The 16,110-nt window shown below is 44.7% G+C and overlaps 1 protein-coding gene across 1 annotated transcript in view; it reads right to left on the bottom strand.

Annotated features, from left to right (window-relative positions):
• Positions 1-16,110, bottom strand: part of PRKAR2A (protein kinase cAMP-dependent type II regulatory subunit alpha) — a 91,449-nt gene that overhangs the window by 28,291 nt on the left and 47,048 nt on the right. The window contains exons 3-4 of the mRNA XM_064156933.1: positions 5,382-5,434; positions 3,425-3,508 (exon numbers count right to left, since the gene is read on the bottom strand). Coding sequence (XP_064013003.1) covers positions 3,425-3,508; positions 5,382-5,434 — 137 coding nt within the window. The remainder of the gene's footprint in view (positions 1-3,424; positions 3,509-5,381; positions 5,435-16,110) is intronic.

Genomic DNA, 16,110 nt, shown 5'->3' with positions numbered 1-16,110 from the left:
GGCTGGAGGTGAGGAGAAAGTTCTTCACTGAAAGAGTCATTGGACACTGGAATGGGCTGCCCGGGGAGGTGGTGGAGTCGCTGTCCCTGGGGCTGTTCAAGGCAGGACTGGACGTGGCACTTGGTGCCATGGTCTAGCCTTGAGCTCTGTGGTAAAGGGTTGGACTTCATGATCTATGAGCTCTCTTCCAACCTCGGTGATACTGTGATTTTACTGGAAGCTGAAAAAAATCAGCTTACTTAATTTGAATGGTGATCACATTCTGTACATAGCCCTTTGAGCTGATGAATGTTCTGAAGTAGGCTTTACGTTTTACTGCACCTGACCAAGTTACTTGCAAAAGGATCCCCTAAAATGTCTTAAGTAAATAAGGTTACAAGAACAGTTATCCCACAACAGTCCTGGAAAGGAGAGCTTTCAGGAAAGCTGGCAGAATGTCAATTCCTCAAGCCTGTTGCAATCAAAAGCTTTCAACAATCATTTTGAGATAGCAGTTCAACTACTCTGGTTTTGTATAGCAACCAAGAACTAGGAGAGCTTCCTGATTTTCCAGGAAAGCTGAGCACTGTTCTGAAACCATAAGCTATCACATCCATCCTTTCATCTCTCAGGCAAAGCTCAACAATTCAAACCAAGAAGCTGCAGGGATCATTTGCTGGTGTTACAGGTTCTTCCCCAACTTGCAGCAGAGATGTCACTTGTATTAGATGGCAATATCAGACCAGAAAAGAGATGCATTTATTCTATGGCCTCTCAGAGGCTGGATTCTAATCCCCCAAAGACCTGTTCCAGAACATTTAAATGATCCTCATTTAAATATTTCATGTGGGTGCAAGTTAGAACACAGAAGGTTCCACCTCAACACAGGGAGACATTTCTTTATGGTGAGGGTGACAGAGCACTGGAACAGGCTGCCCAGAGAGGTTGTGGAGTTAATTCTCTGAAGGCTTTCAAAATCCACCTGGATGTGTTCCTGTCTGTGCTAGTTTGAGGCTACTTGGAATATTTTATTAAGAAAAATTAGATTATAGGCTGTGAAAATGAAACAATGGTGATGGCTACTGCACTCATAGGCTTGCTGAGAGGTATAAAGGCAAGAACACAAATATAGATAAGACAGTGTGAGTGTCTCTGTCTCTTTGAGTCTGTGTTTCTCCCTGGGCTGCCTCTGTGTAACTAATCCTTCTGCTTTCTAACCTCCCTTGCCAATCTTCCAAACTCACCTAGCATGTAAGGCAAACTCCAGGATAAGGTAGAGGGGTGGAAAGAAGGTGGAAGGGTGGTTGGGAGCCCCTCCTGGGGACTCTGGTTTCTGAGAGGGCTGTTGTGTGTCTGTGTTACCTTTTAACTTGTATATTTCTGTATACAGCTGCAAATATTTTAATAGATTGTAAATATCTGCTTGTATATTGTGCTAAGCTGTGAATCTAAAGCTTCATTCCTTAACTTCCAGCTGGCTGAGTCTAGTCTGGGTGATTTCACTGGGGGGGTGGGTAATTCCCAACCCATCACACTGCCCTTCTCTGGAGACTTTCAAAACCTGCCTGGATGCGTTCCTGTGAAGTCTGCCTCAGGTGATTCTGTTTTGGCAGGGAGGTTGGACTCAGTGATCTCTGGAAGTACCTCCCAAATCCTAACATTCTGTGATTACAGTTGCTAAGTGTGAGAAATGAGGACACTCATTAAAACTCAGTGCTGAGGCAGTAAGTAATTAATAACCAACTTCAGCCATAAAAATGAGTAAGAACAGGAAGAAGCTAAGAACATTGCATTCATTTACAGAAAATTTACTGACACACTGGCATTTGAGAAAAAGGTGCAGCCACCTGAAATCATGCAAATGCGTCCAGTGCTCAAAATCACAGTTCTGTGAGCAAATTCCTTTTTACATTGCCTATAAAACTATGAACCACTCTGCTCTGCTGAGACCCCACCTGAGTACTGCATCCAGTTCTGGAGCCCCCATTACAAGAAGGATGTGGATGTGCTGGAGAGTGTCCAGAAAAGGGCCACTGGGATGCTCAGAGGGCTGCAGCAGCTCTGCTGTGAGTACAGACTGAAAGAGTTGGGGCTGTGCAGCCTGGAGAAGAGGAGGCTCCCAGGTGACCTTCTGGTGGCCTTTCAGTATCTGAAGGGGGCCTCCAAAAAAGCTGGGGAGGGACTTTTTAGGCTATCAGAGAGTGACAGGACTGGGGGGAATGGAGCAAAGCTGGAGATGGGGAGAGTCAGAGCGGAGGTGAGGAGGAAGTTGTTCAGCATGAGAGTGGTGAGAGCCTGGAATGGGTTGCCCAGGGAGGTGGTTAAGGCCCCATCCCCGGAGGTGTTTCAGGCCAGGTTGGATGAGGCTGCGGCCATTCCTGATGTAGGGTAGGGTGTCCCTGCTCATGGCAGGGAGTTGGAACTCGATGATCCTTGTGGTCCTTTCCAGCCTTGACTGATTCTATGATTAGGAAATCAGGTGCAATGGTACCAAACAGTAAATATTCAAACATAAGCAAAAGAATTTAAAGTAAATAAGCCCAAACAAAAAAAACCAACCCCCCAAACCATACAACAACACACACCACCCCCCCAAATAACCCCCACCAAAACACAAACCCCGCCAAAAGAAACAACAAAACTCCCAATACAGAACCAACCCAACCCAAGCAAACAAACCCCATTTTTACAGAAGAACAAACAACTGCTGTGAGAGTAACCTGACAGTTGCAGTGCCTAACAATTTGCCTTGTTTATCTACGTTGCTCATCAACCACTGCTCTCCAAACAGGTGCCTGTGCTAGTTAGAAGCAAGCTGTTTTGGTAAAAGAACTTGATAACAGGCAGTGGAATGAAAACATGGTGTCTCCTTCTCTCACAGTCTCGCTGAGAACTCTGGGAAGAAGAAAGACTTTTTCTCCATTTTGTCTTTCCCTTCTGCCTTTGCCTTCAGACCTGGTCACATCTCATTAACCTTGCTCCTACTAACCTTGCTCCCTAACCTCTTGGCCGCACCTCTCTTCTCCCTGAGAACTGGGGTAAGGTTGAGAGGGGCCGGGGGAGGTGTTGGGGTGGTTTGAGAGCCCCTCCTGGGGACTCAGGTTTCTGGGAGGGGAGTTGTGCTTTTGTATTGTTTATCCTTTGTATATTTCTGTATATAATTGTATATAACTGTATATATTGTAAATAGCTGCTTGTAAATTCTGCTAGCTGTAAATAAATTGCTTCATCTATATTCCCAGGATCCGTCTGAGTTAGTTGGGGCAAATACAAAGTGTGGGGGGGCAGGTAAGAGCCCAAACCATCACAGGTGCCCTAATGCAGCCTGCCTATAATTAATAATTCATGGACTAACACAATGCAAACAAGTGTCTGGACTGTTAGATCATACTATTACCTGTACAAAGCATCAACTCCAGGTAAGATTGCCTTATAATGCCATTACCTGATCTAGGTTTTTGAAGAGCAGGATATCTTTACACGCTTCCTGAAGTCTGCGCCGCTGATCGTCCGTTTTTGGATGAACCACCTTTAACACAAAGCAAAACCAAAACTGCCATGACAACAAAGAAATACAGACTGAACCTGCAGTTCAGATTGAAAAAGCAAAACACAATGTGGAAGCACACAGTTCTTTTTTTTGTCTGCATAAAGAGCATTTATAAATGAACATACAGTGCAAGATCGAGTGAAAAAGACATAAGAAATAGAATAGGCTGACAATTAATATAGGTCAAGAAAGACAACAAAGAAGAGCATGCCTTTTCCCTTCCCTCCCAACTCACCCAAAGACACAGTCAAGGCTTGTCTAGGTTCTAATTTATATTTCCCAGAGGCTCAAATATATAGTTGATAGACCCAATAAAAATTATTAGGATGCCCTTCCCTCTTCCCCCTTCTTTCCCAAAAAAGAATTAGATGGAGAGAGAGGAAAGGTAAACCAGACCCAAGGAAATAATCTCACTGTGATTTGGAAGTTAAAAGAAAAGTGTAATAATAAATAAAAGGTATATGAGGTAGGGAAGTCACAAAGACATAAAGAAGGGAAAAAGAAGATATAAAATATGTAAATATACAACCAGATTTGGTGGGAATGGGTTTTTGTCCCCTCGTGGGGTGATGGTCACATGGTAAGACAAAGAGCAGGAAACAGGAATGGTGATTTCTCATGAGCAGGAAGGCAGGGGAGAGCGAGACAAATAGGAAGTTCTCCTGCTTTTATGGATCTTAGACAGGAAGGGGGAGTGGGCTAAATCACCATCACCTGATAATGTTCAGACCCACCCCTGGAGAGGGGTCAAGACCACCTGGGGGTCAGGTTCAAGATCGCTCCCCTCCAGGAGGGTTAACCCTGTACAAGGCTTGAGCATTTGGAACAGAGGAAGAAGTCAGTTTTCCTTCTAAACCTTGTGTGTATTACTCCCAATATAGTTATTGGTGCCATACAGTTAGTTTACAAGGTTTATCATACTCCTGTATCTCAGCCTATCTAATAGAAATCAAGAAACCTTTGCTGTTTCCAAAAAACAGCTCCATTAGCAGACGTTCCTAAAAATTCAGTGTCCAAAGTTGAGCAGATCTCAGCTCTTTGTTTTAGAAGAAAACTGAATACCAAATCAACAGCCATGAAAATTGAGACTTTTGATGGAATAGATGTATCCAGGTTTACAGGTGTGATCAGACACATTCACAGGGGTCTTTTTTAGCATCTTACTTATTAAATTCTTGGTTTTTTTCATAGAGAAATTAAATTCTCATTGCAGGAGTGTAAGCATCCTTGAGTTGGAATCTGGATAGGAAACACTAGAAGTCCAGAGAGAAACCACTGACCCTCAGCAGTCAGGCTACAGGATTTCCTCACATAAAAGCCTTTCTAAAGAGAGACAATTACATTATCTGGACTTGCAATTCCTAGAAATTCCCAACTTTCAAAAACAAGAGAACAACAGGTGGCCACAGCCCCAAAATATTTCAGCAAAGTATTTCTCCTACCCAGGCAGAACAGCTTTGACAGGAAAGGCAGCAAAAAAGCATGTGAGGAATTTTAAGTACCCATGAAGAAACAGCTGCGGTAAAGCTTAACTAATTCTTCACAAGAGCATGGATGCTCTATGAATTGCTTCAACGAGCCTTTGAGATAATTAAGAAAGGAAAACAGCCAGCGTTTTAAAGATGTTAGACTGAAGTACAGCTCTGGAGTCCTTTGAAGTAAAATTATATTAAAGCTATAGTGACTAAAAACCTGCCATGAAACAAAGCAGCCCTAAATTTCGCTGCAATGTCACTGGCAATGTCAGCACACCACAGAACAAAATGCACAAGTGGTAGGGGAGAGGTGACGTACAGACATCTGCCTGTCAAGCTGCAGAGAGAACCCTGCGATGCGATTCACTCATCCTTACCCTTTGTTCTGTATCTTCTTCCTCTTCATCTGGATTGAAAGCTTCAGCACAAACTGGTAAAGAAAAGGGGAAATCAGTGAAAAGAAGCAATGGCGAGAGAACATGAAACAAACTCAGGTTTGAACTGCTTGCTTCTGTATTTTCTTTTCTTCCAGGAAAACCGAAGCCATCTGGGGGGTTCACATGGTTACAGTGTCAGAGGTTTAAATCCTCTCTATTCTCTGAGCAGGCACAGCATGGCTGTTCTCACAGTATCAGAGTATCATCACGGTTGGAAAAGACCTCACAGATCATCAAGTCCAACCCTTTACCACACAGCTCAAGGCCAGACCATGGCACCAAGTGCCACGTCCAATCCTGCCTTGAACAGCTCCAGGGACGGCGACTCCACCACCTCCCCGGGCAGCCCATTCCAGTGTCCAATGACTCTCTCAGTGAAGAATTTTCTCCTCACCTCCAGCCTAAATCTCCCCTGGCGCAGCCTGAGGCTGTGTCCTCTTGTTCTGGTGCTGGCCACCTGAGAGAAGAGAGCAACCTCCTCCTGGCCACAACCACCCCTCAGGTAGTTGTAGACAGCAATAAGATCACCCCTGAGCCTTCTCTTCTCCAGGCTAAACTCCCATGCACAAGCAGGAAACAATCTTGCCCACCAGGCGCTCCAAAGCATGCACACTCCTATCTCCTTCCCATTCTTATCAAACCACAACGATCTCCGTTCAGGTTTATTTGCAAACAGCTTCTCTAAAACACGGGGGGGAAAACACTGGAGCTGAAGTGCTCTTTCTTTACAGTGCAATGGATATAGCAGGACACACTTAAAAGACTCACTACCCCCGGTTGGATTTGCAAGCAAGTATCTAGATTTGGGGGGGGGGTGTGGGGGTGTTTCCCACACAAATTATTTCCCAGGCTAATTCATCTGGGAATGTGAACAATCAGCTGGGCTATAGCACATTCTATGGCCATAAAAATGCTGCTTATTCCCCTTCTCCACACACTCCTATACGTTACTGTATTTGAATAGAATGAAAGTCAAGTAGTGATATAAAAACAACTTAAAAAATACACAGAAGTTGAAGGTTTTTTCCTTTTTAAGGCATGAGAACAGTTGTGGCAACCCTACACAGTGGTGCACAGGAACAAGGCTCTGCCAAATGTCATTATAAATACAAGCTCAGTTTTAAGACAGGCAACAATAACGGTGAGCTGCTACAATCTCAAACCATTTTTTGCTAGCTTTTAGGCTTATCTTCCCTTATCTGAACTGCCATGCAATTTGAAATGCTCAACACAGACACCTTTGGCTGCCACAGCACTGCCTCAGACCTCCTCATCAATTTGTGGACATTTGCAGCTCCTGATGTCCAAGTGAACACTACATTCTAACCAGCTGTACAGACAGGCAAAGGGAGAGTCAGCCCTGTTCTCATCTCCTACTGCTCTTATTTCAGTGAGGGTGGTCTTACATCTGAGGCTATACATGTAAAACACTACAAGGAAACAGAGAAGCATTTCTCTTTGTATTAAAGCTGCCACAGCTCTGCCTCAGACCTCCTCACCAATTTGTGGACGTTTGCAATTCCTAACGTCCAAGTGAACACTACATTCTAACCCGTGGTACAGATAGCCAGGCAAAGGGAGAATCAGCCCTGTTCTCATCTCCCTCTGCTCTTACTTAAGGGTGGCCTTACATCTGAGGCTATACATGTAAAACATTACAAGGAAACAGAGAAGCATTTCTCTTTGTACTAAAGCTGCTAACATTTCAAACCATTTTTGCTAGCTTTTAGGCTTATCGTCCCTTATCTGAACTGCCATGCAATTTGAAATGCTCCACACAGACACCTTTGGCTGCCACAGCTCTGCCTCAGACCTCCTCACCAATTTGTGGACATTTGCAGCTCCTAGTGTCCAGGTGAACACTACATTCTAACCAGCAGTACAGATAGCCAGGCAAAGGGAGAGTCAGCCCTGTTCTCATCTCCTACTGCTCTTACTTCAGGGAGGGTGGTCTTACATCTGAGGCTATACATGTAAAACACTACAAGGAAACACAGACAAGCATTTCTCTTTGTACTTTATCCAGCACTCTGACAATACTGAAGGCTTGGCAGAATGCCCAGAACCTCACTGCAGTGACATCCAACCACTGAATGGACTTAGAGAGTATAAATAAAAATAAGCAGATTTGAAAAAGCAAAGAAAAGAAATCCAGAAGGCCTAACATTCAGCAACTTGCAAACACTTTGAAAACACAAACAGGACTAGTGACCTTGTCATCATGCCTTCAAAAGGGCTACAAAAATGCACAAGTCCAGCATAATTTGCTATGAAAAGATGTTTTGGTTGGGGGTTTTTTTTCTGCCTAAAAGGCATAGGTCTCTCCTAGCAAATTAGATTTTAGTTCTTTTCTTTCCTGGAGAGGTTGAAGAGACCAAAACTCAACACATACATTCTGTTCACTGAACCAAAATGTAAGCATCTAATCACTTAATCGGTTGGAGAGACCAAAACTCAACACATACATTCTGTTCATTGAACCAAAATGTAAGCATCTAATCACTTAATCATTAGAATCATAGAATCAAACAGGTTGGAAGAGACCTCCAAGCTCATCCAGTCCAACCTATCCCCCAGCCCTAGCAAGTCAACTAAACCATGGCACTAAGTGCCTCATCCAGTCTTTTCTTGAACACCTCCAGGGTGGGTGACTCGAACACCTCCCTGGGCAGCCTATTCCAAAGGCAATTAGGTGTTTAAAGAGCAATTGTTGCTCAGGTGATAAACCCAGTGTTAGATTGCCTGCTCTGGTTTGCACTGCATTAACAGTGCATCTCCAACACACATGCTTTCAGCTTAGGAGAATGGTCCACCCACATCTAGGCAGGGTGCTGGTTTGAGGTTGTGAAATGAAAATAATCATAGAATCAGTCAGGGTTGGAAGGGACCATAAGGATAAGCCAGTTGCAACCACCCCGCCACGGGCAGGGGCACCCTACCCTACGTCAGGCTGGCCACAGCCTCATCCAGCCTGGCCTTAAACACCTCCAGGGATGGGGCCTCACCCACCTCCTTGGGCAACCTGTTACAGGCTCTCACCACTCTCATGCTCAACAACTTCCTCCTCACTTCCAGGCTGAATCTCCCCACCTCCAACTTTGCATTCCCCCCAGTGCTGTCACTCCCCAAGAGCCTAAAAAGTCCCTCCCCAGCTTTTTTGTAGGCCCCCTTCAGATCTTGGAAGGCCACAAGAAGGTCACCTGGGAGCCTCCTCTTCTCCAGGCTGCACAGCCCCAACTCTTTCAGTCTGTACTCACAGCAGAGCTGCTCCAGCCCTCTGAGCATCCTCATGGCCCTTCTCTGGACAGGCATCTATAATGATGAAGTCTCTAGCATTCATTGCTTTGCTGAGAGGGATAAAAAGCTAAAATGTCAACAGTTAGTCCTACTCTGCTCTGGGATGCTGGACCTACTCACTTTCTTCCTCACTCTGCTCTAATATCTCTCAATCTTGGCTAACAGAAAACAATGTAAGCTTTGCTGGTTGTTTTGTCTGTCTGGGAAAGTAGAGGGAGAAAGAGAGGGTAGCTTCGAGCCACTTCTAGGCAGCTTTATTTGTCCAGGAGGGAGTTTGGATTTCTGTATTATTTCTTATTTGTATATAACTGTAAATACTTACAAATATATTGTGTGTATATATATATATGCTTATATATATTTGCTGATATATATATACTTAGCTTTGCTGTAGCTGATAGCGTCATCTCACTTCCAAGCCATCTGAGCTAGTCTGGCAAATTCCAAGAGTGGGGGACAGGGAGAAAGTCCCTAACCCACCACAGGCAGATACTTGTTGGCCTCTTCTCCCAGGCAACCAGCAACAGAATAAGGGGACACAGTCTCAAGTTGTGCTGGGGAAAGTATAGGCTGGGTGCGAGGAGGAAGTTCTTCACAGAGAGAGTGACTTGCATTGGAATGGGCTGCCCAGGGAGGTGGTGGAGTCACTGTCTCTGGAGGTGTTCAAGCAAAGCCTGGATGAGGCACTTAGTGCCATGGTCTAGTTGACTGGACAGGGCTGGGTGCTAGGTTGGACTGGATGAGCTTGGAAGTCTCTTCCAACCTGGCTGATTCTATGATTCTATACTCTCCAAAGATGGCCATAGGATGGGAGAGTAGATGCCCACAAAGCTGCAGAACTTGGACTGATCAGTAAAGATCAGTGTAATATGCAATACAAAGGCACTAACAAAGAGAATGCTATTAGCATGTCAGTGTGAAAGCTTTCCTCCTCCTCATTTTACTACAAGGATCAAAGTCTGCTGTGAAAGCTTTGGATTTTTGTGGTGCTTGGGGATATAGTTTAGGGTACACGTTGTAGAGTAGGGTATCGGCCAGACTTGGTGATCCTGAGGGGCTTTTCCAACCTGAATGTTTCTGTGATTTTAAGAACCAACATTTTGTCAGAAGAAAATGGTTTAAAACAGCACAGAAACTGCAGATAAAAATGTATCTTCATTCTTTACAACCAGCATATCTTACCAGTAACTAGAGTTCAAATATTCATTATGCACTACAGCACATACTATGCTTGCACTTCCGTATGGCTCCTGCCAGTACCTGGCATATAAGCACATTCCAACTGTCTGTTCAAGAATTCAGAGACCACTGTACTTCTCTACATCATTTTACCATTTCATTCTCAAGATCTAAGTTGCAGCACAGGAGGTTCCAGCTCAACACAAGGGGAAACTTCTTTACTGTAAGGGTCACCTAGAATTGGAACAGGGAACTGCAGGGAAGCTATTGTTCTGGAACTGAGGAAATTCTCTTCAAGCTTAATTACCAGAGCTAGATGATAGTATTACAGCAAAATCTTATCTTAAAACATGCAGCAATCAAAACAACACAGCTATCTATAACTTTAGCATCCAACAGCTTTGGTAGGGATTTGTGCATGGAAGTCTCCTTAGCTAGCAAAGGTGAAAACAGCTTCAGAAAGCCCACTAAGGATACAGACTACAACTTAATGCTCCTCCCTTATGTAAGGAAAACAATTCTCTAGGACCTATTGTGCTAGTTTGAAGCTAGCTAGAATGTTTTGGTAAGAAGGATTAGATCACAGGCTGTGAAAGAGAAACAAGGGTGATGTCTGCTTCACTCATAGGCTTGCTGAGAGGTATAAGAGCAAGAATCCAAACATAGATAAGGGAGTCTCTCTTTGTCTGAGCTCTGGGCTGCATTTTTCTCTCTAACCTCACTCTCCATCTCTCTGCTTCATCCACTTTGCTTCCTAACCCCTCTGGCTAACCCTCCATTCTTCCTTGGGCACAAGGCAACAACTGGGGTAAGGTAGGGGATTGGGAGAAGGTGGGAGGGTGGTTGGGAGCCCCTCCTGGGGACTCAGGTTTCTGGGAGGGCTGTTGTGCTTCTGTATTACATTTTACCTTGTATATTTCTGTCTATAACTGTATATACTGTAACTATCTGCTTGTATATTGAGCTAAGCTGTAAATACAAGCTTCACTCAAATTTCCAGAGCCAGCTGAGTCTAGTCTGGGTGATTTCCAAAGTGTGTGTGGGGGGACACCCAAACCACCACACCTGTGAATGGGCACCACAGAAATACAACAAAAATAGAGCAAAAAACCCATCCTGCTGTAACCTAGAAAACACAGGATCACAGATCTTAGGGGCTGGAAGAAACCTCCATAGACCATCAAGTCCAACTCTTCTGCCAGAGCAGGACCATAGAATCTAGCACAGGTCGCACAGGAACACATCCAGACAGGTCTTGAATGTCTCCAGAGAAGGAGATTCAACCCTTCCCGTTCCACTTTTTGTCCTTCAACCTCCTGCTGCAATTTCTTTTTTCATGCAGAAACAGCAAGGCAAAAAGTTTGGACTTTGACTGCTTGCTCTGAGGGGATTCTATTTATTTGCAGGTAGAACTATACCTTAACGTACTAACTCTGTTGTGGGATGGTGCAAACAACAAAAAACAAGAGGAGGAGGGCAACAGAAATGATTAATTCTGACCTGAAGCTTAAATTAATATTGCAACATGATGGAAAGCCCAAAGAAAGGTTCTCAGCCTACTCATAAACAAATACTTTAGAACATGACTAATGCAAAGAAAAGGCAAACATTACATCAGCTTCACCCTGTAGTTCACACCACAATACATCCAAGTTTTCTTTCCCTGTTTTTAATTGGTAAATCACTTGTGGAAGTCCTGGACTGGTGAACATATTACCTGTCAATACCTCTGTGTCAGTCCTGCCTCCAGGATGTTTCGTGTTATCTGTGCTCAGCACTGCTTCCCTGTTCTGATCTAAAAGAACCCCCAGAACTACCTTAAACTCTGCCAATCCCTGTCAGGGATCTACAGAAGCCAATTTCAGGACTCCTGCAGGTTAGTCATTTGCAGGTTACAGTGCAGCCAGTCCTGCATAAAAAAACAAGGTATTTCATCTTGATAGAATGAAAACCTGCTTTCCCCACAATTTCACACATGACTCTACTCCACTCTGCTGAGACCCCATCTGGAGTACTGCCTCCACCTCTGGAAGCCTTATTACAAGAAAGATCTGGACATGCTGGAACATGTCCAGGGAAGGGCCACAAGAATGCTCAGAGGGCAGGAGCACCTCTCCTATGAATACAAGACTGAGAGAGAGTTGAGAATGCTAAGTCTGGAGAAGGCTCCAAGGAGACCTTATTGTCCAATATCTGAAGCAGGCTACGAGAAAGCTGGTGAGGGACTTTTTAGGGTGTCAGGTAGTGGTGGAACTAGGAGGAAGGGAGCAAAACTAGAAGTGGGTAGATTCAAATTGGATGTTATAGGAAGAAGTTCTTCACCAGGAGGGTGCTGAGACACTGGAACAGGTTGCCCAGGAAGGCTGCGGAAGGCCCATCCCTGGCGGCCTTCAAGGTCAGGCTGGATGTGGCTCTGGGCAGCCCAATCTAGTGTGAGGTGTGCCTGCCCATGAAAGGAGGGTCAGAACTGGATGATCCTAGATGTCCCTTCCAGCCCTGACAATTCTATGATTCTATGAAATTAACATTTCAGTATTCCAGCAGAACATTCAAAGGCAAGTTTGTTCTCACAAGATTATCCTAAAGAACTTTGTTGGTAGCATCTTCTCAGACGGTTTGAAACAGCAGCTGGAAGGGATCTCCCTCTGAAGGTCATCTGGCCCAACCCTACTCATCAAACAGGAGCTACATGCAATGCTAGATTGGGGCTGACACAGTGTCATGGTCTAGCTGATTGGACAGGGCTGGGTGATAGGTTAGACTGATCTTGAAGGTCTCTTCCAACTGGTTGATTCTATGATTCTATGACATGGAAACCTCTCTGGGCAGAGTCTGCACAACTCAGTGGCTAACCTGCTCCACTATGCCCCTGGGGAAGAAGTTTTTCTTAACCTAAAGCTCACAACTATCTTGATATATAATCTGAAAGGACTTCTGTAATCACACCTTTTCTGTGTGAGAAGTTCCAGCACACCACTGCCCTTGAGCAAACGTTAAGCATGAATACATCAGTGAAAGTTATGCACAAGCGTGGCACACTCCCCAGTCAGGTATTTACAGCTTTATCAGCATAGACCATGCAGACCAAGCTTCCTGCCAAATCTACCCACATAGTTCAAAGAACTGTGGTACAACCCCCCCAAAAAAAATAATACCCAGCAAGCTAGTTTTCAATTTTAAGAAGCTTTTAAGGTCAAAAGATATTCAGGCTTTTATCCTATCATCTACATTTGGTCTCTAGCTTCTGCAGCTAGTTTAGCTTTCTGCTCATACGGCACCTTCTTTGGCTTTCAAAACCAGGCACATCTGTTAACACTTCTGAAGGCTCAGAAATGACACAACTTGATCACTGCTTTGTTATGCAGGTGACAGCATCTGAAAGCAACGATGATCTTTCTAGCTGCAGCAATGACATAAGCAGTGGATGGGTGAGGGGGAAGCAATGGGTGAGGAGAGAATGAAAAGCAGTAAGAAAAAAGTTTGCCAGTACAAACATCACCTTTGTTTATGCAAGTTTTAGTCGTTCCTGAGATAATACTGTTCTGCAAAATATCTGTTTTGCCAAGACCAAAGTCCTAGCACTTTATGCATATCTGCAGAGTAGTTCAGCATTTATCTCTCTTAAGCAAATAAAGCCTTGGTGAGGAATGCAAACCATCCTGGCCACTGAGACATCTTTGATACCTTTTTTTCCACAATATTAGCTGAGAAGCTGAAGCCTGAAGATCTTCAGATACACAGAAAGAGGAAAGAATTCCCACACTGGACTTGAAAATTCTCTGTTTTATATAAGGTGGTTGCATTTTTAGTATTTCTGGGTTTAGTGGGAGAAGTAGCAAAGGCATGCTCTGTCACATTCTCTTGGCAGTTCTGGAGAGCACTTTCAGTACTTTGGAGTGAAATCCCACTCACTCATCTTTACCTAGGAAGAAGCACTACTTCCAGCTGATCCCATGACACCCATTAATGAAAATCCACCCAGAGCAGTATGTGCAGAACATCTTCTGCAGTTATTTCATAGAATCATAGAATCAACCAGGTTGGAAGAGACCTCCAAGATCATCCACTCCAACCTATCACCCAGCCCTAGCCAGTCATCTAGACCATGGCACTAAATGCCTCATCCTTACTGCTGTCTACAACTACCTGAGGAGAGGTTGTGGCCAGGAGGAGGTTGTTCTCTTCTCTCAGGTGGCCAGCACCAGAATGAGAGGACACAGCCTCAAGCTACGCCAGGGGAAATTTAGGCTGGAGGTGAGGAGAAAGTTCTTCACTGAGAGAGTCATTGGACACTGGAATGGGCTGCCCGGGGAGGTGGTGGAGTTGCCATCCCTGGAGCTGTTCAAGGCAGGACTGGACGTGGCACTTGGTGCCATGGTCTAGCCTTGAGCTCTGTGGTAACAGGTTGGAATGATCTATGAGGTCTCTTCCAACCTTGGTGATACTGTGATACCTTATTCAGACTGGCAATCTTGTACTACATTTAAGGAGACCTTCTCTGCATTTGAGTTTGCCAAAGCTTCAAACATTTTCTACATGTGTGTCACCAGGGACAGATGCATAGCCTCTTCTGGGAGCAGTATGGCAGCTGGAAAGGTGACCACTTCCAGTGGCTTGTCCTTCTCTTTGACAGCTGAGTTGCTAAAGCAGGCACTTCCAAAACAATGTAGACAAGATGAGGACAGGAAGCTTAAATAGAGCTTACACAGAGGTCTCTGCTGGCACAGCTGAACGTGGTTTTTTTGCACTTGGGAAACAAGTTTCCTCTCACTTCCACTGCTGGAGAGCAAATTCTTCAGTTAAGGAACTTTAGTTTCCCGAGTTAAAGATCTCACCATGTCAAAACAGGCAACAGATTCATACCTCAATCCAGCAAGTGGGAAGCAGAACCTGCACCCACTAGCACTACCTGAACAATTTTCACATTTATGACAGTCAAAATGAAATGCAGCACTGAAACCTGAAAAACAGATAAGCCATCTGCAGGAAAATCAGCTCAGCCTTCAACTTGCTAATGAGAGCTGCCTGAAATGCAGTGTAAAATTTCAGTTAAAAACAATATCATTGCATCAGCACGAAACTCAGCTCTCAGGTCTTAAAGACTTGTCTTTCACTCTGTGTGCCAAATGGAAATCTCCAGATTTCTGGAGCCCCCATCATAAGAAGGGTGTGGATGTGCTGGAGCGTGTCCAGAGAAGGGCCACAAGGATGCTCAGAGGGCTGCAGCAGCTCTGCTGTGAGGACAGACTGAAACAGTTGGAGCTGTTCAGTCTGGAGCAGAGGAGGCTCCCAGGTGACCTTCTTGTGGCCTTCCAGTAGCTGAAGGAGGCCTACAAAATGCTGGGGAGGGACTTTTTAGGCTATCAGGGAGTGACAGGACTGGAGGAATGGAGCGAAGCTGGAGATGGGGAGATTCAGCCTGGACGTGAGGAGGAAGTTGTTGAGCATGAGAGTGGTGAGAAACTGGAATGGGTTGCCCAGGGAGGTGGTTGAGGCCCCATCCCTGGAGGTGTTTAAGGCCAGGCTGTGGCCAGCCTGATCTAGGGTAGGGTGTCCATGGCCATTGCAGGGGAATTGGAACTAGATGATCCTTTTGGTCCCTTCCAACCCTGACTGATTCTATGAGATGCAGGAGCACCCACAGCAGTACCACCTCCTGACTTCTGTCTTAATTCTCAAGGAGGAAGAACTGAGACATGAATTACAATGACTGGGACTTGAGCAAGCAAATCTGTCAGCTACCAACACAGAATACTCAAACACAAAACAACCTGCATGGCCATATCCGTCAAATCAAGTGGAAGATTTTCTTCAGTTGAGAAACATCCATAAATAATGAATTTAGGGGCAAAGGAAAAACAGATTTTCAGTTCAGAAAATAGCTTCACCTTTCATTTAAAGTCAGAAGGAATTTATGGTGAAATCAGCTCTGTTCTTCATAGAGTTACTCTGTGTTACAGATGAACTACAAAGTCACTCAGAATGGCCCTGACAAACCAGCTCAGTCCAGCAAGGATTATAGAAGGTTCAGGCACAGCTCTGCACACTATCCTGAAGCCTGCTCAGGTTGGAAAGCTGCACAGATCATTCTGTCAGGCAAAGTATCCTATGAGACACTGATAAGCCTGTAAGGCCCTAAAATCCTGCCCTATCTCAGCCAAGTCTGCAAAAAGCCAGCCTTGCCTCTACTACT

This window comes from Pogoniulus pusillus, chromosome 16, assembly GCF_015220805.1.
Source record: "Pogoniulus pusillus isolate bPogPus1 chromosome 16, bPogPus1.pri, whole genome shotgun sequence".
In the NCBI taxonomy this organism is placed as follows: Eukaryota; Metazoa; Chordata; class Aves; order Piciformes; family Lybiidae; genus Pogoniulus; species Pogoniulus pusillus.
This window is presented reverse-complemented; position numbering and strand designations above follow the sequence as displayed.